This window comes from Enoplosus armatus, chromosome 13, assembly GCF_043641665.1.
Source record: "Enoplosus armatus isolate fEnoArm2 chromosome 13, fEnoArm2.hap1, whole genome shotgun sequence".
In the NCBI taxonomy this organism is placed as follows: domain Eukaryota; kingdom Metazoa; phylum Chordata; class Actinopteri; order Centrarchiformes; family Enoplosidae; genus Enoplosus; species Enoplosus armatus.
In genome coordinates, this window is record NC_092192.1 from 3,802,845 (window position 1) to 3,826,047 (window position 23,203).

Here is a 23,203-nt window from a genome sequence, read left to right on the forward strand (position 1 = left end):
ATGGTAGTCTTGAGAGAAGGAATGTGTCCCGGACTGGATGAGGATTTGGTGCGGGACCTGCGTGCCGCCGATATTACAACAGGTGTGTGTGTGTGTGTGTGTGTGTGTGTGTAACGTGGTGGCTTTGAGGATGCTTCATCTTCTAGCATTAATAAACATGGTTTCTTGTTTTCACAGTGGAGAATCTGGTCTCGTCTGACATTGAGGAAGTTGCTCAGAAATGCTCCGTGTCATATACGGTATTTATATCATACATTCATTAAATATATAGCTCGTTCACTGGTGGGGAAGGACACTGGCAACTGTGCATTTTAGTATGTAAACACTCTGGGAATCAACCTCGCCAGATTGGGTCGTCAGTTTCCAGTTACAGTCACATTTAGCTCTCCATATCACACTCAAAAACATGCATTGAAGTGCTGCTTCAATTAAGCCCCTTAAACCAAACACATTTCCTCATTGTAATATAGAACAGCTCATCGCTGTAGAGAAACTTCATTATTTCCTTGTATTAGATCAGATTCATAGCTTGAAACAACTGAATTGAAAACAAAAGACGCTCACATTTTATTAGAGTAGGAGGGTTTAGGTCCTGACCTATATAATGTTGATCTTAGGCACTTTCACCCACTCGCTGAATGAGTTTCACATTGTGTAAGTGGTTTGAATCAGGTGAATCAATTTAAAAAAAGTCACCCTTCGTCTAAGCAGACCTCCCACTGGGCTTGTTCTGTATACCCACGGTATTCCTGTAGATATAATAGAGATTTCACATGGCAAAACATTTCAGTGGATATAATAATAAGTAAAAGTTGTATTTTATTTTAAATACAGTACAGTAAGCAATAGAAAAGAAACTAAAAACTAAAAAACTCATTGGGTCTGCCACAAGGTCCTTCATTATCAGTTCGAACTCACAAAGAGAGGCCAGCTCTTTCGGTTTTAAATCATTTTGCAGTGAGAACCATGAAGAGAGAGCAGAGATCATGAAAGAAAGTCTGCCTAACTCAGTTCTGACCTTATGGGCAGATAACAGAAAACTATTTTTTTTTGATCATAAATGGTGTTTTCGACCTAACTTTTTCAGAGATATAGGAGCGCAAATAATCAGGAAGGAGACCCAGAAGAGGCCGTCTAGATAAATGTGCATCAGTGAATAATTGTGGGGGTGGACAGGGCATGGTCCAAGTCCGCCCAAGCTTTCTTGGTGAAAAGATGAGTGAGAGCTTTTCAGTCAGTGTCAGTCTTCTGTGGTCAGAGTGTCTGTACATGCAGTCTGGACATGTATTGGAAAAGAGTTTTGTAATTTAAAACCTCAAAATTACAGAGAACGCTTAGAAATGTGTCAAGTAAATTTTATTTATAAAGCCCAATATCACAAATCACAATTTGGGGCTTTACAATCTGTACATTATACATCACCCTCTGTCCTTAGATCCTCGATTGAAATGAGAAAAAAACCCTAAAAACCTTTTTGATAGGGAAAAAATGGAAGAAACCTCAGTAAGAGCAACAGAGGAGGCATCCCTCTCCCAGGACGGACAGACGTGCAATAGATGCCGTGTGTACAGAATAGATTCACGACAGAAAATCACAGTGAATACAATCAATGCTGCATTCACATGGATTCCGGCAGATGGTGGACGGCAACCGCAAACCGTAGCTCCCAAACACAAGGAGAAAACATGGGCGATCTGGACCACGAGAAACAAACATAAACAAGGAATACACAAATGCAGTTCTCCTTTCGCTGTCCATGCTGGGAATGAATGAATGACCATATGTCTTGGAGGGAATTTAACATTCATTTTAAGTTTGCAACAGAATATTAAGAGAAAGCTGCATTTTAGCTATAAAATGCATGCAGGAGGGTTGGGTCAGCTGGTTGGTAGTAGAACATCATCTCTGTTTTTTCTTCGAGGTGGGTGAAAGTCACAAAGCACAGCTAATCATAACTCTATACTATGTTAATTAATTGCTGTTCTTAGGTTTATGTAGCAAGTGTAGTTTTATGATGAGTAGATGTCAGTAAACGTGAAGAGGATTGATCCAGGAGGGCAGATGAGCAGCTTCAGGTGTGGCCCGCTAAGTATGATCTGAGCCACACCACCTCCTCTCAGCCACAGAGCCCTGGAAAGAGGACAGGCCGCACAAACACAGAAGAGGTCAACAGCATTGACAGTTGGAGAGGAGAAACAAACAAACACACAGAGGGAGAGAGAGCCAGGATAACATGCAAACTAGAGAGAGAGCGAAGGGCTGAGGCTAAATCTCCTGGGGGACGAAGATCCAGATCTACGACTGGATGACGCACTGACAGCCAGGAGAGAGAGAGAGAGAGAGAGAGAGAGAGGTCCCAGGACGGCTGATGGACCAGCACAGAGAAACCAGAGTGAAGGAGGAGAAGGCTAGAGAAAGGGAAAGAGAAGGGGCGGGGGGGGCATGCACAGCTTGGCAGCTCTGAGGGCACAAACAAAAACAGCAGAGCGTTAGAGAAATGCAGTCGATCAAAAAGATACAGACTGCGTGTGAAATATATTGTATTGTCCCTATACTCTTATCACTCAGCACATTTTCTTTTCATGTTGTCTTCATGTAATTAACACTAACTTACATATTGTGGTTGTGGGAGTTAAATACCACCTTGACGGGGGTGATTTAAGTTAAAAGTGTTAAAGATATCATCACAGAATGAATGGAAGTGTTTTCCCCCCCATGAGATCATTACATTTCTCTGCCTTCAGAGGGTTCAGGTTCATCTTAGTGACCGAGCTAGACTTCCTGACCAGCTTGTTCAGCCTGCAGGCATCCCCTGAGCTGATAACCAGCATCCCTCTGGTCCATCAGACTCCTGCTGTTGATTTGAACCATTGTTGAGCACACACACATGGCGGCTAGGAGGTCAATGCTAGGTCATCTGCACTGACAAGTTTATCTGACTAAGGCAGCCTAATACAGTTCAATTAAAGCTGCACAAGGCAAGGTTTCTATGTAAACACACACCCATCTTATGGGCCCTCATCCCAAATTGGGGCACCAGCATTCCTGCTAATTGAGACCCAGCAGATTTGCTTTACTTCCCTAAATAAATTTCTGCTGTTGGACATGAACTCTGGCAGGAAATCCTCCCTGCCCAGAAGAAGAGACTAATCAGAGTGTCAGCCTGCGAAACAGCAGTAAGTTCTCTTTCTACAGAAAGCTGGGTGCTACAACATTTGAAGTTTTTCCCCTCTGATCTGTTTTCATATAAAGCATCACATCCAAGCCTGGTTAAAGAACAGTGCGATCATGCAGTAGACTGATGTCATGTTGAAAGATCCACTACCTAATGTAGTGTGGTAGGTACAAATATCAAATAAGCTTAAAACTGCACTTGATCACTGACCTGATTGGTCAGCCATACTGTGTTTTTTATTCCCTATTGTAGAGAGGAGGAACGTTTATTCTTTTCTCCAGGTGTTTGTCTAGCCACCTTATAGCGCCAGTGAAACGGCTCGTAGAGCATCTTTGTAATGTGACATATTTCTGAGTGAAAATGAGTTTGTGGGCAGGGTGTAATTATGAGAGGGATTTGATCAAATTGTATTGAAATTTGCCTAATTAATCTGCCCGCAGGCGGCCAAGTGCAGGAAGTGGTGGCAGTTTCTGGCAGCCTCGCTGAGTTCTGTGTATGAAGAACCACAGCGGTTTGGAGTGTGATACCACCCACCCACTGTTAGATCTGGAGTTACAGGACAAAACTTTTGCCAACTAAAACATCCAGACACACACCTCTGACCCTTCATATATCACTCTGGTAGCTACTGTGACTCTCAAACTGCCGGTCAAGTGCAGTTTTATATGATGAGAGGGGTTAGCTGGATCACCGTGTGTGTCTGTTTGTCAGTTAAAAATGTCAAGATAAACAATATACATAGTTGGGAGATTTCAAAGTATTCCTGTACTGGAGATGTTGTTTGATTGGCTGTTGGCCCCGTCTCGACACAATACCAACACTAAATCTGAAAGTTGAAAAGTGAAAGTTTCCCGTACTTTTTTGAAAGGTGCTATATAAATAAAGTTTATTATTATTATTATTTCAAACTCACAAATAAATTATTAGGCCAACACAGTGATATAGTACAACATAACATTGATGGTAAACAGTGAAGATAATTACATAACAAGAAAACTCGAGTGTGTTGAGTGTTCCTAGAAGTGAAAAAACGAAGATAAACGCGAGTACATTAAAGTGATATATTTAGATGTTCTGTTTCCTCTATGCATGAGTGTAGGTGTGAGCGTGAGCATGTGGGAAATGTCATGGACAACCATTGTTCTGTGTGCAGCTGCTTGCAAAGGTTGAAGCAAGAGAGAGAGAAAAACAGAGGCATCAAAATGAGATGGGCAGTTTTTCTATATTTTCTTGTAATCATCTAAACAAAAGTTAATCAGACTAATTGATAAAGAAAATAATTGTTAATCCCAGCACTATTCTAAACTATTGCGGCCGTATACCTAAAACTACCTTCTTGACATATAAGATTTAACCTCACTAGTTTTAAGCTTATTTGGCATTAATGTTTAAACTTTTGTAAGTGACCTGCTGGTGCCATTTAAATGCCTTCTGTAGCTTCAGTAATCAAATATTAACCCAGTGATGATATGAGAAGGCATAGAAAGAGCAAAGAGTGTGGACATGATTGCATTATTTCAAAAAATCCTCCTACTCATATCAAAACAAGCCAGCATTCTACCTTGTGCCTTTTGGATTATAATCATGATGGCTCAATTGGGCAGAAAACAATCCAATCTGGCAACGCTGTCGAGGTAGAGGAGTACATGTGTTGAGGCTGATCAATGCAGCAGTTGTGTGAGCCTCATATGCTGTAATTTTTGTATTTCAGGCTCTGTTTGCCATCCGTCGAGTGCTGCTGGCCCAGCACACAGCATTCCCCGTGTCAGGCGCTGATCTGTATGAAGAACTATTGAGCTCAACAGCCATCCTCTCCACTGGAAATCCCAGGTAAAGACAATTGTGCACACACAGCACAGCACACTGCTTTGTCTTTTGTGCACTGGGGGATTTAACGGTTAGAGCTTAAAGGAAGGTTCACCTCCAAAATCAAATATGTATTCCTAAGTTCTCTACATATTGAATTACAAGACATTTCCCCAGCGTTCAGTTTAGAGTCAAAAGGGAAGTTGTGGTGAGCTAGTGTGCTTGTTTAAGCGTATAGTGGCGTCTTCATCAGTGCCACCTGATATTATTTCACATTATAGTCTTTGATTGGACATGATGGGTGATGCTAACAACATTTTAGCATCTTTTACATTTACACCAAATTAATTACTGCCATTGTTTGAGCAACAGAAGCATTTAAAAGTCATTTTTGTCAGTTTCATTATGTTTGCAGTTTTTGCTCTTCAGCTTTGCAGACCAGTACTGACTGTCTACAATCACAGGATATCATGTAAAATCAATAATATTGTACATTACCAAAGATGTTTTGTAACCAGATTCTCCTGCATCGATCCATTTTATCAAACTAAAATCTTTTCAGTGTTGTTACAGTTGAATTTGCATTGACCTGTGCCGGTAGACTATGCATCTGGAGTATGGTAGCTGCAGTTAAAAATACAACGGAGCAATAGAGTGTTTTAGAATTGGCCTGTGTGCTGCGTTTTAGCAGCTAAAGCTGACTTCTTTGCTTGCTGTTCCATTTGGCTTGTGAATGCAGCCTAAAGTGGCTTCTGATATATCAGCTGCATTAACTTGGCCTCTAGCTGGACTACTTTTCACTGAAAAAACAAACACCACTGTCCTTTTAAAACATTTTCGCTATACATCAGAAAATCAAATTTTAATGACTTAAAAGAAACCAAAAATTCCCGCTGCTACCAGCATGGCATTTGTATTACAGCTGCACTTGTTATTGACCTGCTAAACTGAGACGCAGCATCCCATGAAAGGTTTGCAAAGATATGTGTGCTGGCATCACACAATTCAGTCATCTGTATGCAGTCATAGCAGAAAGCGTAGCAGATAAATAATCCACTTTTAGAAGAGAAATATTCTTTAGCCAGGACACAGACAGCTCATAGGATGGTACCTTTTCTACCGTTAAAGTTACTGTTTCAGCATAATTAATAAGCACAGGTGTTTTTTTTTTTCTGGTCATGGCTCTTTTTAAGTGGTTTTCATAAATTAGTTAGTGCTTTGGATTAGTGATATGAAAGTGAATCAGCCATGTGAGTGAAGGCAGTGTGATTTGTGCGTCTTGGCTGCTCTCTACTGGTGAAATGATGAACTGATGAATGACGCTCTTTGCTGTTCATGGTGTCACACATGCATAGACACAAGACAGGATCTTGCTGGTCTGTGCGAGTGAACTGGATGTAGGAAACAGTATTCATTACAACAGCAGATAGCTGATGTATTTTTTAATTTGATTTTATAGCTGTGTCGAGAGAACATAGCCTGAATAAAATAATACATGTACTTGAGTATTTACATTTTCTTCATCGTTCTCCGTGAAGGCAGCTACTGTAAGTTTAGACTTTTCCTACCTGAAGCCTGAAGCCCTGAAGGCTGGAAACACTGACTTCTCCTCAGCTTTCAGTCACGTCTGCTGCTATACGCATTTTGGCATATTATTTTAATGTCCGTTGCTCTTTTTAAGGTTTCCCTTTTCTGTTTGATATTTGCACAGTGAAAAAGAGTCTATGCCAAGGACATAGACTTCTTGAGTTTTTTGTCTTGTTTCAACCAACTAGTAGAACTGTCAGAAATTCAATCAGATATCAAAATAGCTCAAAGAAAACCACCCTACTATCACACATTGAAATAACCAAGTGTGCTTGAACCTTTATACTTATTTCTCTATCTGGTTAAGGCCATCATTTCATCATAGCTTTATAAAATGTTCAGTATTGTGGATAGAGGAACCTTTCTTGGATTGTTGGAGATCTGTTCTTAACTGATTTAAAGTGCATGTATATTATTATTTAGCTGTCTCCTTAAATATCATCAAGAAGCATTCGTCTGTGGCACTTAAAAGACATTAATGCAACTAGTATGGCATACACCCCCATCGCAGCTCAAGTAGTAAAATGATTAATAGTGTCATTTAGTTTTAGCCACTGAGAGTATCAACCAATATAGACAAAGACAAACAGAAAGAAAGCAATGAAAACTAACCTTATCAGATTTCCTGCTGCCTTTGTCATTTTTCATACAAACAGATGATGAGGGCTGATAATGGTTTATAGCTTTCATCTGCTTGTATATCATGTAGCCCACATAATACTTTTGTCAACACTTGACAGAATAATGACACACTGATATTATAATGCCATTCATAGGTTGCTGTAGAAATGTTTGCATGTGATCAAGTGATAAAATTCAGCCTCACGTCAAGACAGTCACTTATAACCTCATTGAAAATGGCAAAGATGGTCTTCTGTCATGGCCCTCTCGTGAGGAATTCGGCCCTGGAGTTCAGTGTTAGTGGCTCTCCGCAGCCTGCAGCCAGCCTTACAATGAAGCGTCAACGAGCTTCAAGTATTCCAGCTCCCTTAAAGGGGTATTTCACCGCTGGTAAGATGTTTATTTTTTGGGCTGTCTATGCAGTAGAAAGACGTAAATATTTTTGAAATTGGTGCTACATGACCAGAGAAAACAGAGAAGAAGGACTGTGGTATTCCTTTTTGCTCAAAAGGATGCAGTGCAACCAGAATGCACTGCGCACCTTGCAACTTCCCCAACCCTTACAAACTGGTGGTCCGAGCTACTAACGTTAGGCTAAACTCTGATAGCACCAGCAGGTAACAAACTGTGCTAAGCTAGCCTTGAACAGGCCCCATTAAAAAAATCTGTATTGTATGTTTTCACACTGTAATGTTGCCGTGTTAGTAACAAAACACTGTCGCTATGTGGCCCAAAGCTTTGGTGTAATGTTACACATTCTTGTGCCCCTTCCTCAGGGGCCTCAGCTTCAGCAACTTCATCCAAAAGAAACTGGCCAAATTCCACTTCTGTTTCCACTGATGCACATGTTGTGGCTCATATAAGTTTCCCCAAATGTCTGATTCCAGCATTACACGATTAAAACCATTTTCGTCCATATCTACAGGAATATTGCCTTCTGCCGTGGTCTGCCAGTGGTTGTTATAGCCAATTGATTTTGGACAGGATGTTTTAATTTGGAGCAGTGAGGAGCCGTCCCTCTTTCGATCCAACTGTCCGTGGAGGCAGGCGTACAAAAAATGCGGAAGTACAATCTGTAGTTTCAAACAGCAGCACTGAACAACAGGGAGCTCTGGGTGCAGGCAACGTGGAGGGAAGTTCAGCGTTCATTCATTTGCATACTATCCACATTGTAATGATACAAAGCTTGTTGAAAATCTGCCAAGTTTGCCATTAAGTAAGATGCTGTTAATTCCCACTCTTTGTTTATATTATGATCCTGGTGCTGGGTATGGCCACGGGAAGGAAATAGCTCTTAAAAAAAACTAGACTCAACAACACAATCTGAACCTCTACATTGCTTCCACTCCAATCATACACTCAGATGAAGACCTTTAGGTCCAAGGACTGCAGAGTACTCTGGTCTCACTGATGAGTGCAGCCCATGGGAAATTCAGAATCTGTGGCTTTTCAAGGGCAATCACTGTCATCCCTCTGAGCCCTTAGAAGAGCACAACCTGATGTTTCAGCAGCAGTGCAACCCTCTGCACCACTGTCAGAGAAGGCAGGAGTAATGCAAGTATGCCCATCCCCACCAATGTTCCTCTTCACGATAATGCTGTGGGTGATGAGAACCACAATCAGCCAACCACAGGCTTCCAGTGATGCTTAACCTTCAAGCTGGAGGGCCTTGGCTATGTAGATTTAACTGCATCACTGTCACATCCATCATCACACGTGCAGGCAAAGATGATGAGACTCCACAAACTGCGCAGATCACTGGCCTGAACGTCAACATAGACAAACATAGACAAATCAAAACATGCCAACGCTGAAAGAACAGATGGTTAAAGCATTGCGACAAGGAACACTTCCTTCCTGAAGATTAAAATAAAAGTGCAAGAACAGCACTCATTCCTCTGGAGCTGGTGCCAATAGAAATACCTGCATTTTGGTCCAATAAATCTGGGATTCTCTAATGCTAAAATCACTGTTTTATGTTGTTGTAACGTATAAGAACTTTCTCAATATAAAATGCATAATTGCACAAACTAAATTATCACTTAGATCAATATAACGAACTATAACAATATGACCAGTAAGAGTGTATTCTGCTGCCAGTGACAGAAGTTTTTGGTACTACATGTTATGGGCATTATAAGCCAGTCGAAGGAGCGAATCAGATTTGTAGAAAAATCATAATGCTTCATTTTTGCAATTGGAAACAAAATGTTGCTCCAAAGTTGCTGAATTTATCCAAAATGGACCCAAATATGAAAATGAATGGTGTATGTATTATCAGGTGTAGTCTTTAGCTCTTTCTTACCATCGGTGACCCACACAACAGAACTGTACACTTCGATGTTTTGATAGATGCTCCTTTGGAGTTGTAGTTGCAGTAGACTTGTACCTTAGACTTCCCTTCAAAGAACCAGATATTTCTGTTGCTCATCTTCTGTACTGATGATTCAACTGGGAAAGTAAAATATGGAAATCAGTTGAATAGCTTCAGAGCTTACCGTCGACCCTAAAGATAGATACAGCAGCTCTCCAAGCATAGCTGTTTATGCTGTTAAAACATTTATTCCTGTTGTATTTCAAGCTAAAGTTGTGGACAGCTGGGAAGGCTGGACAGGCTGTAAACGAACCTGACACCCATTTTGCACTTGCTTGGCAGAACTCTTAATCACAAAATGAAATCAGATGGGTAGGGTAAGGTTAAGGTAGCACAGAAACGTTATTCGCTGTTGACAGCTCATTGTGAAACTTTGAACCATGGCCGACTTTTTACCTTATCCACACATCAGTCCAGCCTCTGTTCACTCAGCTCAGTAGGAAATTAATGGATCTCTGGTGATTTATTGCTTAAGTTTCTTGCAGTGTGAACACATAAAAAGAGCGGATACGCCATGGTGGAAGAGGTCACGTATAAACGACATGGGGTGTGTGAAGGTGGAGCTCAGGGAAGATTTACCTGGGCAGCAACAAAGAACCCATAACATGACTGACCAGGTTGGAAATCTTAACAACAGACCCTACTTTACTCAGCATATACCTGTGGGTAAAGAAAGTTAAAGTATCCATCTCAGGATGTAGTAGTTCAGTAGTTCAAGGGTTTGCAGATGTTGTATCTAGTTCAGCTGACTGTCCTCAGCATATAATACTGTAAGAAATAGATAAAGTAATAAAAAGTGGACGATGAAATGGGAATTAATTGAGCAGAGCGGTGTCTAAGAGAACATAAACAGGATTTATATTTGAGCATAAAAAGTACATTCCTGACCTTGGGGACAGTAGTTTGACGAAATAATCTGAAAAATTTGAGCTTTTTCTGGACCTTTCAAATGCATCTCATGTATGGAGTTCAGTCATGTGATAACAGGTGGGTGTAAATGGGGGGGTCAATACAGTGGATCAATACATACAAGCTAGTCTTAGCCAACCTGCTAAAGGCCAAGCGATATCATGATTAGTTGGCCACAGTTCAATACAGATAACCTGCTGCTTCCAAGCATGGCAGACCGCTTCCCACTTTACAGGGTGTGCGTAAAAAAAGGGATGAATATATGTTAGATAGAATGTTTGTTATTGATAAACAAGTCTCACAATAAATAACAAAAAGGGGGCGAATTTGTCTTTTCCATGATCCATTACTGTGTCAAAGGTGCAACACACAGTATTACATTCTGTACAAGATGTTTGGGTGTGTGAGAAAAATACCTTTACCAGTCAAATGTTAAAACGCTGAGGATTTAAAGAACTGGCTGTTGAGATCCACAGCTGAGCTGAGAACAGCTGGAGCCAACAGATTCCTCCAACATGGGGCCACATAGGATTTCATTTGATTTGATTCTCAATGGCAGCTTGCTATTATCATCATACTAGTTAGCAGACAGGGGCGTCGTGGTGGACTGGTGTTTAACATGCATATAATATAATGCATAATAATATGATCGCAACATCCTGGTTCAATTCTGGCTGTTGTTATATGTGACCCCCCACCCCTTTTTATTATTCAAACATTACAGACAAAAAAAAGATGTACTTTGACCTGATGTTTCTCACTTCATTAAAACAGTAAATGCATATAAAACAAGTATATAGTATACATTTAACAATGTGTTGTTTTTGACTTTGTTGGAAATGTATTTAAATTGGCACTAGACACACACACACACACACACACACACACAAAGATTAATGAAAAGCCAACAATTTTTGATTGATAAGAAGCAATGAAACAGCAACTGAAATTAGGAATTGGCCGAACATCTTAAGAATAGTCTGGAACCTAATGCCAGCTCTGTTTGTATTATGTTTACCCAACTGCAGGTTTTGTTGGCTCTGCGGATGCACTTGGACTTAATAGTTTATTACATCGGATGGCTGTTGTGAGTAATGAATTGTACCTTGTTTCTTGCAGCTTAGATAAAGTGCTGGATTCAGGCTTGTATACTGGAGAGATAACAGAGCTGTCAGGAGGCCCAGGAAGCGGCAAATCTCAGGTGAACATTTCCTACCTTCCCCTCCATCACTGATCATTTTAGTCTCATAAATTCCCTCTTTTAGAATTCCCTTTTCTCCTATAGAATAAGAAATTGCACTCTGGCTGAAATAATACTTTTCAGGGTTACCGTTTAGCTAAAATCCATGCTAACTTTAACTATTGCCCTCCCGTCATGTCTTCTAGGTGTGTTTTGGTGTCGCAGTGCACGTTTCCTACCATCTGAAGCAGAGTGTAATATTTATCGATACGACGGGAGGGCTGACTGCCAGCCGCTTGCTCCAAATGCTACAAGCTGAAACAAGTAACACGGAAGAGCATGTGAGTTGACAGGAATTTTAAACAAATACTACATGATGTGTAATATAAAACAACGTGTGTCATTTTTACAGATGGAAGCTCTTCAGAGGATCCATATCTTTCGTTTGTTTGACGTATTCTCTTTACTCGACTGTCTGTACAGTCTTCGCAGCGGCAGGCTTCAGGTTTGTTTGCAGTTCTGTTTTTTTTCTTCTTCTTTTGCTAATAATATACCAACAATCCCGCTGTACCTGGGGAACCTTTGAGAAAGACGGATCAAATTTGTAGCAATCTAATTTTGTCACATTTTGTATTAGGCGTCTGTTGGCGGTGGCTCTGTCAAGGCAGTGATCGTGGACTCGGTGTCAGCTGTTATCTCTCCTCTACTGGGAGGCAAACAAAATGAAGGTGATATCTCTTTCTGCTAGTCCATCATAGTCCGCCATACCTGAGGCTGTGTTTACACCTGAGCCTGTAAACTTCAAATACCTGTCAGGAATCTGTATAATAAATATCACAGCAGGGTCCCCACACATTTTGGAAGGATGACGTCCTAAGTTAGTTGCTAAGAAATGGTTTATAGAAAACTCAGTACAACAGGGTTCAAAGGGGCATCTAAAATAAACCTTAGTGTCTGTGAAAAGACATTACAAAAGGCAAAAAACACAATGTAATTAAAACTTGGTTCAAAAAGTGTACAAAAATAACTAATTAATGAAGTATTTTGTTAGCTACTCAGAACAAACACTTCTGGTCTGTGAAGACTCATTTATCTAAATAAATTAACACCTGACCAACCTCAGCTTGAGCTTTGAGAAGTTCGTTATAAGAAAGATGTAGTTAATTACCCTTCAAGCTGTTTCTTTTTCCCTACACCTGAGCATGTCTGCTCAAATAGAAAACCTACAAAAAACAAATGAAACTAAATGGCTGACAGTCAAGATAACTTAACAAAAGCACTCAAGACTGTTTCTTCAAACTGGAAGTTAAAGACCAAGAGAATCAGCTCAGTTCAGTAGATCATTTTTGTAGTTAGTAAAAGTTGCGATGAAGTAAGTAATGTCAGAAAATGTCGTAATAAGATGGGAATCCTTTTCAGCAGATTTGGCTACTGAATGTTTGACCCGTTTTAGACCTCAGCGCTCTGTGATTCATTCACGTAACGAGTCAAAACTGCTGTTATCGTCCAGCAGGTTACACAGATCTACTGTCTGCCCAGAGTGATAGAATAAGTGCTGGGGGTGAAACCAACATTTAAATCCAACATTTCCACGTTCTGTGCTGCTGCAGTAATTATGGCAGGCCATGGGCAGACTTTTTATCAATCTGAGCAGACATCTGGAGTTACAAAAATACCTTGAAGATGCAACCTGCTGCTGGATAACAGGTAAAAAGTTCAATTGTGATGAACACTGTGGTCAAATTATGAAGTAACATTGAACATTGGATTGCTGAGATCACAGATGGGGCTAGCTACTGAATATGCTAACAAGACTACAGCTAAAAAAAAACATGATTTATTTAGTGTGCTGTTGATGCCCTCTAGTGCAATGCATTGCAGGAAATGGAAGAGCTGCTCACAGCTGGAAAAAAATAAAACTGATCCTGGGTCAGAATGAAATGAGAAACACTTAAGAAAACAAAAGATAACTATTCAATTTTTGATGCTTTGAGCGTGCCATCAGGCTCATAATGACAATGTAAACTTTCTAATGTTTAGCAATTAACAGGTTTCTCTCAGCTTACAGAAAGGAAATATGTTTTTGGGGCCTTTTAACTGAACTTATTACAATTCATCCTTTGGGGACCATGAATGTCTGTTTCAAATCTCAGCAATATTTTCAGTCAGGACCAAAGTCGTGGACTCACTGACATTCCCATTCTGAGAGCTCAGCCGCCAGCGTGGCTATAGACAAAATGAGTCAAACATAAGAATATTAAAGACTGTAAATATCACAAGTTACTACTACTTGCATCGCTTAGAAAGGACCATCGAAAGACATTGAGAGTATTCTGTACACGAACAAACTTCTCTACAACTTCCTGTGCCTCCAGGCATGTCCTTGATGATACAAGTGGCAGGAGTTCTTAAGACAATGGCAAAGGACTTCAATGTTGCTGCTTTGGTAAGGATGACACAGTCCTTGACGTGTGCTACTCTGAATGCAAGATGCATTTCCAGTGTCAATCTAAACTCTCCATAAACCCTTTCACCCTTCATCTTGTTATTGCTTTGAGACCTGAAATGAAAAAGTGTTTTTTTCCCACCTTCGTTTGGGTAAGAAAACCAAATCAAGATTAAAAAAAAACAAAAACAAAAGGTTACTAATTTCTGACACATAAAAGTGTAGAACAAAAATCTATTTGTTAGTTCAGGTGTATGACTGGAGGTTCTAATTATGCAAAATATGAACTAATCACATTAAAAGGCATGCACCAAAGAAAATCTGCTTTCACCTCAAAGCATCACGTTATTTGAAGTGAGATAATTTGATAGGCTGTTTGATGGTCCCATTTGATTAAAAGTGGGACAATCTGGCTGTCCCACTTATTTTTTTCTCTTCTAAAGCTTCTACTGTCTCTGGCAACTATACTCAACCATAAACAGAATGGAGAAATGGTGTGATAATCCCCAGAGAGGAAAAAAACAAAAACTGAAGACTAAAGATGATGGTGTCTGGGCCTGCAGGTAACAAACCATGTTACGAGAAGCGGCAGCGGGGAGGTGCAGCCGGGTCTCGGCGTGTCCTGGAGTCACATCCCCAGAACCAGGATCCTGCTGGAGCGAGTAGAGAAGGCTGCGGCCGTCAGCTCCTGCAGTCTGCGCTCTGCAACACTGATCAAGTCTTCCAGACAGGTACTACAAGCGGCATTGACTTGCACATCATCTAGCTCAGTATTGATTCTGTCAAAGGGGTCCCGTTGAGAGCCAAATGTCAAAACGTCTTGTTAAAATGAAGACTCTGAAGTTGTGTTTGCTCTCTTACAGGTCTTTTAACAGGTCTGGTTTGATAAAGGAGCTCTTTATTTCCATTTAAAAGCAGCTTCCAGCCAGATCTTTATGAGAAAAGTGTAACAGTCTTATTGTGAATTACAATGACACTCAACTGTTTACCCAAAAGCAATTCTAGCGTCCTTGACGGACACATGTCAATCTACAGGCCGTGACAAAATGTAAAACCATGAGTGAGTAAGTTGAGTTCGACCACTATAAATTATTGTATTGAAGTCATGACAAGTGTAAACCGACTTCAGTCAGTTAGTCTTACCATACCATTGGTGTTGCTAAAAAGTTTTACTACAAACCACGTGTGCTTTACATCACAGCTATGTGTTTTAAACATTTGAATGCAGTTATTCCAGGCATCCATTGATTTCCATTCATTTTCACATAGTATGGAAATCTAGTATTAGTCTCTAGTCTGCAGTATCTTTTGTCAGTTACAGTATCATGAGGTAATGCAGTGCAGACCTGAACTGTATTAACACATAACAATAATAATGTGTTAATACAGTTTTTCCTCGCCACTGTCTCCAAAGTACTTGCTCATGGTGGGAACTGTTGGGTCTCTGTAATAATATAAAGAGCTTTTTACAAAAATCGGTCTTCTAATTGACTTTCATACCACAGAAATAAATAGAAACCAGTGGATGCTGGGAACTGTGGGAAAGTATCCAAAAAACACAAAACTGCACGGTTTGAGAACCATAGGCAAAAATGTACATAGATGTAAGTTTACATGATTTTTGTCATTAAGGAGCTAAAACCTCCCAACACACATTTGTTGCCTAAAGGAATTATATTTTCCTCTACACCTTTTTTTTTTATGGTATAGCTTGTTATGTGATTCATGGACCATTGTCATTCTCCCATTCCACTTCCATATTCAGGCATTTCATCAAGTGTAGCTTCTGAAATATAACTACTATTTGTACAACTGCAGTGACAAATGCAGTAATAATGGGAGCCTACGATTTGTGAAATGAATAGCGAACCTGCAGTAGAACAGACAGTAGACGCTTCTGCGCACAGCACATATATTAGTGGACTTTTAGTGGATATTAATGATAACGGGACCAAATTATTATTATTTCTGAAAACTACAATCTTGGATACTTTTTCCTCCTCTCATAAATAACTGTTGGCGAAGGCGTTAATTATACATTTTCTGTTTTGGAGTTATAAAAGCAGTCAGATGAAATAAAAAAGCACATTCAGAATGAACATAGCCAAAATGAATGTTTTATATTTCAGCCAAGTTGGGTTTTTTTTTGTTTGTGTGTTTTAAAACTAGCAAATCAACAGTCATCTGCTCTACTTCTTAGCCTTGTCACATCAAAGAAGAGTTTGACTTGCAGTGGTGGAGCCGCTCTAAAGAAGGATCCTCAGGAAAGAGGAAACGGGATGAGACGGATTCCTGACGAGAGCACACTATAATCCTCTGATCAAAGGTACATGCATCTTTCTGGACCATATTTGCTATAAAGTTCCAATATAAAAAAAATGATTGCTAAACTTTATTCCTATCAAAAAGACTTGCTACAATCATTAGCTCATTGGTTTGTTACTTTCATCAGAATCATGTATAATGGCTTCAAAATTGACCCACTTATATCATGACACTGGCAGTATACTCCTTGGAGATGCTCTTTCAATCCTCTGCTGCAGCATTAACATTTCATGTGTGTGAGAGCATAGATTATAGACTACTTTGACCCTTGTGTCAACGTTAAGATTTGTTTTCACCTGTTGAGAAGAGGAAGGAATATAGAGGCACCAAAGTCCTTTTCTTACGTGTAGCTTTCAAGCGAAGCACAGCAGGTTCATGTGGATATTTCCCCTCAGAGCTTTAATACATTCAAACATTTAATTAAACCACCTCATAGCCTGAAGTATCCCGGGGATAAAAAGGCAAATCTGAATTATCCTTGAAAGCCATTCAGATGCAGGAGGCTGCAGTAAAAGCCTTTCAGCATCTCGTCGGATTGTACAAAGAGTCTCATGATTTAGAATCAAAGTGAAATGTATTTAGTTTAGCAGGAGGAAAGCCTTCCTAAAACTACTAATGCTTCTCATGTGATCTTGGTAAATTCTGGAACAGCATGTCAGTAGTCGGGGCAGGCAGTGGTTATGCCGTGAGAAATCCATTTCCATCACATCTGTAATACCTCCACTTTTTTCTGAGAGTAGCTGCAGCGCAAATTGTTTGCAACACTCCAAGTACAATTAGTAGAAAAATAAACAGCATTAGAATTATGTTACTGAGACATTTTTATTATCTTTTTCAGTGTTTAGTTAATTCCTAATGGAAGACACATTTGGGTGTTTTTAGTTCATCAGCCAGGGTTTAATACCTCACAAAATGTTTCACTCAGGCAGTAAAAATAATGCAGATTAAACCCCTCGTCTTAAGTCTGCTGCATATTCATTTTCAGGTCTGTATTGCGATTAATGTTACATGATCTCTTTGTAAAATGCATTTCACTTGTATTGAAATTTTATTTATTTTTAAAAAAATCTACATCTACAGTACACAGTATCTTCCAATTACCTGAAATTGGAAAAAACTAAAAAGTATACTGTGTCCTCTGCTGGTTTGCAATTGTATAAAACAATAAGAACTTGAAAAGTATAAATACAGATCACCTCTGAGAGAGGTGTGTGATTCAACACAAAGTCAGTGTCCTGGTTCAAAAGAGTGTGTGACCAAACCGTGAAGATCAACCATGTTCACATGGTTTAACATGGACTCCGAGTGGAGTTACACTGATGTGTAGTAGAGTATGGACAGGTTAACGCAGTGTATAAAATGTGGTTGTTTTTTTTATTATTGTTAACAGGGAGGGACGACGCGCCTCTTGCGGATACATTCCCAGATCCAGCTGGGTGAGACTCTCTGGGCCTGACTGTCCTCTGCAGGTTCAGCCAACGTATGAGTGGCTGAGGCGGCGTCATAGTCCGCTACGAGGTCTCCGTCATACGCCACAAAGTACCGTCTCAGTTTGTCGAAGTCCTGCACTGAGACGGGCAGGAAAAGCTTCACCCCGCTGAAGATGTCCAGCAGTGTCTACGGGAAAAATACAAACGGTCAGCAGAGGAAACAACCTCCAGTGTTACTTTCATGTAATACGAACAAAGTGCAGCATTCACACGTTTATTCATTACGTTAAATACAAAATGGGTAATTTACTGGCTGTAGGGCTGCAACTAAATTATAGTGTCTGATTAAATTATCAATTTGAAAAATAATGCAAGTCTGTGACACGTTTAGATTAACAAATACTCACCTTGTGTTACTAGAACCTAAAGTGTGTAAAACACCAGCCATGAAAAAGTATTTCAATTGTAGTCATGAAACTGAAAATCAAGCAACTTTTCACATGAATGAGTCACTTATTGAAATGTGTGAATGTATTATTCATCAGTCATGTGATCACTAGTGTTTTATTGTTCTTCAAGTTAACTGAAAACGATGGTTTAGTTCAACTTGAGTTTTATTTTCGTAGCTCTGACCTCCGCTAGCATCGGATTTGATTTGAGTGTAATTGCAGAGATCGTGAAATGTGGCGTCATGACTAAAACATGGGTCCAATGGGGAAAGAAACACAAGCTTTCAGAGTCAAACTTATTTGGAAAAGAAAAACAGGCTCAACAGTAAAATCGCACTGTATCGTTTCCCCAGATCTCAGCTCTGCCTTTGGTGAATTTAGTGTTATTAAACTGATAGAAGCGATGGCCAGATCTGCAGAAATAAGATTAATAATAAGAAGACCATTTTCCTTTAAATGGTTGGAAGAGGTTATTATGAAGCTGTAATGGCAGAAATTTTCTTTATAAAGCACCATGGTTTCATTTGCCAACCTGACTTTCTACATGTGGGAGCTGTTTTTGACCAACCTTGTCGTTCCTGGACTCCAGCAGCTGAGAGGTTGCCTTTGTTTTGGTTTGTCCGTTGCTGTGAACACTGTCGCTCTTCTTCACCTGGCAGGACACAGAACGCTCAGTTCATCACCGCTGCATGAAGTTTAGAGCCCACTCATTCGAACTGTCTGACAGGATTATTGTAGTGCTGTGCAGTAAACACCATACCTTCTTGGCGCTGGGTGTTTCGGGGCCAGGAGTGCGAGGCTGGGATTTTACCGCCTTTGGTTTGGGAGGGCTGCTGCTGTCTGTGAAGTGACAGCATGATATTGATGATATATCAAATTAAGTAGTGACATCACACTGGGGTCACTCATTTTACCTGTTCAATCAACAAACGCATCCTTTTCTGCTTTACTAGTCAAATTAAAAGCAATATGAACCATATTTATGACTCCAATTCATGAATATACAGAAACAGGGAGAAAAGGAGAGAGGTCTGTAGGAAAACAAGAAGAACTGCAGTTTCTGGCAAATTCAAAATCTCAAATGTGCTACTTTCCTTTTGTTATACGATAGTAAAGCGAATATCTTTGAGTTTTAAACAATTCGAAAATGTCATCTGAGATATGGGACATTGTGATAGACATTACTATTACTTCATCTACTGTTTACTTACTATTCCGACATCCTGCCTTACAAACGTGTTGTAGCTTTAAATGTTTAAAAAACGAATATCAAACTGTTGTATGAGCATCGTTTTTTTTTCTACAATAAAAAAAATCTCAATATGGTGCCACACAGCTCTCATCCTCCCCTTTATGTTGTGTACTTACTGTTCTTCTTGGGTGGAGGCCTTCCATGGGACGAGGAGGACGGGGAGTTTCCTCCGCTGTCCCCTCCCGATGAGCCCTTGTCGTCGCTGGATGTAGACGGTCCAGCTGTCACTTTAAAGTCACAGTTCTCCTTCGATATGCGGAAGAGCTCCTGAACAGAGTGATGAAATGACAACATGGGCTTCAGCCAAGAGACGTAATGTCTTGTGTCACGAGAGATTGAGGACCTGTGTTGCATTCAAATAATTTAGCGCAGGCATGTTAACTGCCGCAGCCAATATTTCAACTCATTTGTCAATGTTCGCAGGATAACTGCAAATTTGGTCCTTGTCATTTAAATCATACTTAACTTACGCAGTCCCATGAGTGCTTTGTCCAACAGTATGCTTAATTATTTCACTCCTCCCATCCCCTATATCACATTACCTCCCCCTTCTCACCTACCTTCCATCATATATTCTGATGGAAAGAGCAAGTAATTAGGAATAAACTATTCCAGGACTTACCCTTTGGAAATTCAGTATCAAATAACTAACTGATTTCTAAGGCATCTTTTGGGATTGCTATCATAAATCGTTGGGTGTTGGTGGTTAATTTTTTCCCATGATGCCTTAGTTAACTGCATTTCAGAAAACATCATGTCCTTGAATGAGCAGTATCTAATCAAAAAAAAGTTTTATTTTCTCCTGCATTCGGGTTGAACGTGAACTATACATTATTAACACCAAATCAGACTATAGCATGTTGAAGTAAAACGGCGATGTCCTACTTTAAGCTGGTGCAAGTTGGTGGCGCTCTTCCAGTCCTTGTCATCACGGATGCGCGTCATGCGGGGAAAGCGGATAGAGATGCCATCGGCCGTGTGCATTTCAGATTTGGAGAACTCTGCGCCTGTGATCTCCCAGACAGGTGCTTGCTGCAGCAGAGGAAACACGACAGCAGTTGAGACATTAATGACAAGGCTCTGACAAGACTATCGCTGTTTAAGGAAAGAAGTTTGTGGATTTCATTATTAAGTTCTATTTTCAGACTTTAAAAAGGCAGAAAGGGTCATTTCAATGGAGGCAATTTTCAGTAGACGTGCAGTTTGACCAGCTCTGTAGCGCTGGTGGTCATATCAATACTTTGGATTTATTTGGAGAAATTCCTGCAGAGCACAAATACAAGAGATGCTTTTAACTCATCACTTCATCCAAGGTCTGCAGTGCACAGTGTGCAACTGGGCTGTGCATGAACAGGGAATTATAAAAGTGCTGAATAGTTAAATCTCACCTCGGGATTACGAATAATGAAATCTGGATAATAGTTCTTGATGATTTTCAACCAGCCTGGGATTTTGCTTGGGTCCTACACAAAGACACAGACAGACAAAAGATTAATTTTCCATTTTTATTACATTGGCTCATTATTCCAGTCAGGCCTCTAAGTGGATCCTCTCTGACCTTGCTGATTTTGATCACATCCAGCTCTTTCTGGAGCCTGGCCAAGGTGGCGTCATCGTAGCCTCCGGAGCACTTGGTGACTGTACACCACTTCTTGGAGTCTGGGTCATAACAGCCCATTAGAAAACTGGACATGATGCCCCCTGGTGGGTAGAAGAACACACACAGCATTAGGAGGGAAATTTGGGAAAGTGCTGCCTGTGGAGCCGCAGATCCACCGAATAATCCCTCAACAGGCTTTGTATAAATGTGGGCACACTCTGTAATGTCACTTCCCTAAACTAGCCTCTTCCAGCTGTTGTTTTCTACTTCCCACTTTTGTCCCACAGCATGGTATGACAAGTGTTTCATCTGATTTGTTGTTTCTGCTCTATTAGCTTGTCTTCATGCTGCGTGAGCCGTCTTCATTAGCCATGCTTTTGAGATTTGTACCTTTGTTTTTGCATTTGTTATGCTTCCATTGTGTAATATGCTCATTACCCAGCCTCCTCTATGGCTCCCATATCTTGTCTGCTTGTCTGCTTGTATGCTTTACCCAATGACATCCTCTCCTTATGCACTATGTTCTATCTGCATATTCTTCACATGAAATGCTGCTATGCTGGATTCTGAATTCTGGGATTTTGTATTCATAACAAAGTAAAGTTCATACAGATTATATTTGTACCACTGAACCACAAGAGTACAGAAGTGTTCTCATACCGAATCCTTTTGTATCGTGTATTAAAAGGCCTGTTCGTATAATCACATACTAAGTGTCAGTATTGTTGAAACTTGAAGACTATTTGCAAAATGGCCCCCCTGATCTTGAAAATAATTTTCATAGAGTTATTAAAAGTCAAGCGTAATAATAAAACTGTCTCAGTTAGATAATGTGGGTGTCCCCGGAGTCACACTCCTCCTCTTACAGGAAGTGTCTAAGCATAATAAAAGGGCATTAAAATTATCAGAACAAATGAGAGAATCAAGGAGCGTAGAAGACTCTTGTATCTCCACCGCATAAAGAAATGATACACTACAGTGGATGTTAAAGGCTTTACGGACCGTTTGAGCCTTTTCCATAGAAGGCCCCCAGCACCACCAGGTCAGCTGTGTCTGCCATCGCCCCCTCATTCAGATAGTCCTTCTTCACCTTCAGCCAGTGGCGCTTCCCTGGTTCATAGCTGCCCTGAGACACACAGATGTACAGAGCTCGATCATCGTAATGCTTCAGCTACATCTGTCCTAAAATGATTGTAAAACTAGTAATAAAATATTCCATATTCCATCAGCTTCTTTCCATTTGGAGATAAAAAGCCGCTAACCTTTAGGTCTTTTAGCACCAGGCCTTCAAGTCCCTCTCTGATGACACGGGTTATCATATCAGCCAGATCTCCTGCCCTCTGAAGCACACACACACACACACATATGATATCATGAGCTATTACACATGTATACATACAGCGGGAAGCCAAATTCAGAATTTAACTCACAGTGACGTGCTTCATCTCTGAGAACAGGATCCTGTTGCGGACCTCAACCATGTTGTCATGCAGGAACTTTCTGCGTTCACACAGAGGCCTGGAGAACATGATGTGCAGCGGATAAATGTCAGACAGCTTGCACTATTCACAGCGTCCATAGTTACTAATGTAAAGCTAACCTGTGACAAAACTAGATGCTAAAAATGTTATGTATATTTTTTTTAAAAAATATGAAAAAAAAAGTTTAGTTGTAAGACAAAAAAAACTAATGTGTTAAAGGGATTTCGTTTTTGTGTTTAGAGGAAAGATAAAACATTTTAAGTTTTGAGAAAATAACTGCCGTTGCTTAACTGCACTTGAATTTTAAAGACTTGTCCTCAATATCTTTCTTTAATCCTTCAAAATGCTACCAGACACAGTCAAACTAAAGCACTGAAAGTACAGGAAAACTTACCTCTCCATGAGACTCACGCCATTAAAGTAGATACAGTCGAAAACAAAAAGGCACACTTTGGCATCTTGAAATGCTGCTTTCTGAAATCAGAATCAGAATCAGAAATACTTTATTGATCCCCGGGGGGAAATTGTACAGTACCGGTGCTCCCATTCAAGAGTTAAGTAGCATAAT

General features: G+C 40.2%; 2 protein-coding genes across 4 annotated transcripts in view; one reads left to right on the forward strand and one right to left on the reverse strand.

Moving 5' to 3' along the window:
• On the forward strand, positions 1-19,637 carry rad51d (RAD51 paralog D). The gene is made up of 11 exons (XM_070917462.1): positions 1-82; positions 178-239; positions 4,887-5,005; positions 11,592-11,673; positions 11,859-11,993; positions 12,065-12,157; positions 12,290-12,380; positions 14,028-14,098; positions 14,662-14,829; positions 16,299-16,424; positions 17,814-19,637. The coding sequence occupies exons 1-10, from the start codon at positions 1-3 to the stop codon at positions 16,392-16,394; spliced, it is 999 nt and encodes a 332-aa protein (XP_070773563.1). The 3' UTR covers positions 16,395-16,424; positions 17,814-19,637.
• Positions 17,459-23,203, reverse strand: part of lig3 (ligase III, DNA, ATP-dependent) — a 14,009-nt gene continuing 8,264 nt past the window's right edge. Inside the window, exons 10-20 of one of the 3 annotated variants that reach the window (XM_070917459.1) lie at positions 23,030-23,109; positions 22,585-22,672; positions 22,417-22,494; positions 22,157-22,280; positions 21,113-21,255; positions 20,943-21,017; positions 20,440-20,586; positions 19,671-19,821; positions 19,063-19,142; positions 18,871-18,954; positions 17,459-18,040 (exon numbers count right to left, since the gene is read on the reverse strand). In XM_070917459.1, coding sequence (XP_070773560.1) covers positions 17,807-18,040; positions 18,871-18,954; positions 19,063-19,142; positions 19,671-19,821; positions 20,440-20,586; positions 20,943-21,017; positions 21,113-21,255; positions 22,157-22,280; positions 22,417-22,494; positions 22,585-22,672; positions 23,030-23,109 — 1,284 coding nt within the window. In that variant the 3' untranslated portion in view covers positions 17,459-17,806. Of the gene's footprint in view, positions 18,041-18,870; positions 18,955-19,057; positions 19,143-19,666; positions 19,822-20,439; positions 20,587-20,942; positions 21,018-21,112; positions 21,256-22,156; positions 22,281-22,416; positions 22,495-22,584; positions 22,673-23,029; positions 23,110-23,203 lie in introns of all 3 variants that reach the window. The other 2 variants (XM_070917461.1, XM_070917460.1) reach the window with 2 other exon arrangements.

Excerpts from the sequence above, each read along its gene's own strand:
- rad51d (XM_070917462.1), top strand. The coding sequence starts at position 1 with ATGGTAGTCTTGAGAGAAGGAATGTGTCCCGGACTGGATGAGGATTTG. Across the intron at positions 240-4,886 it reads AATGCTCCGTGTCATATACG|GCTCTGTTTGCCATCCGTCG; the intron begins GTATTTATATCA and ends TTTGTATTTCAG. Across the intron at positions 14,099-14,661 it reads ACTTCAATGTTGCTGCTTTG|GTAACAAACCATGTTACGAG; the intron begins GTAAGGATGACA and ends CTGGGCCTGCAG.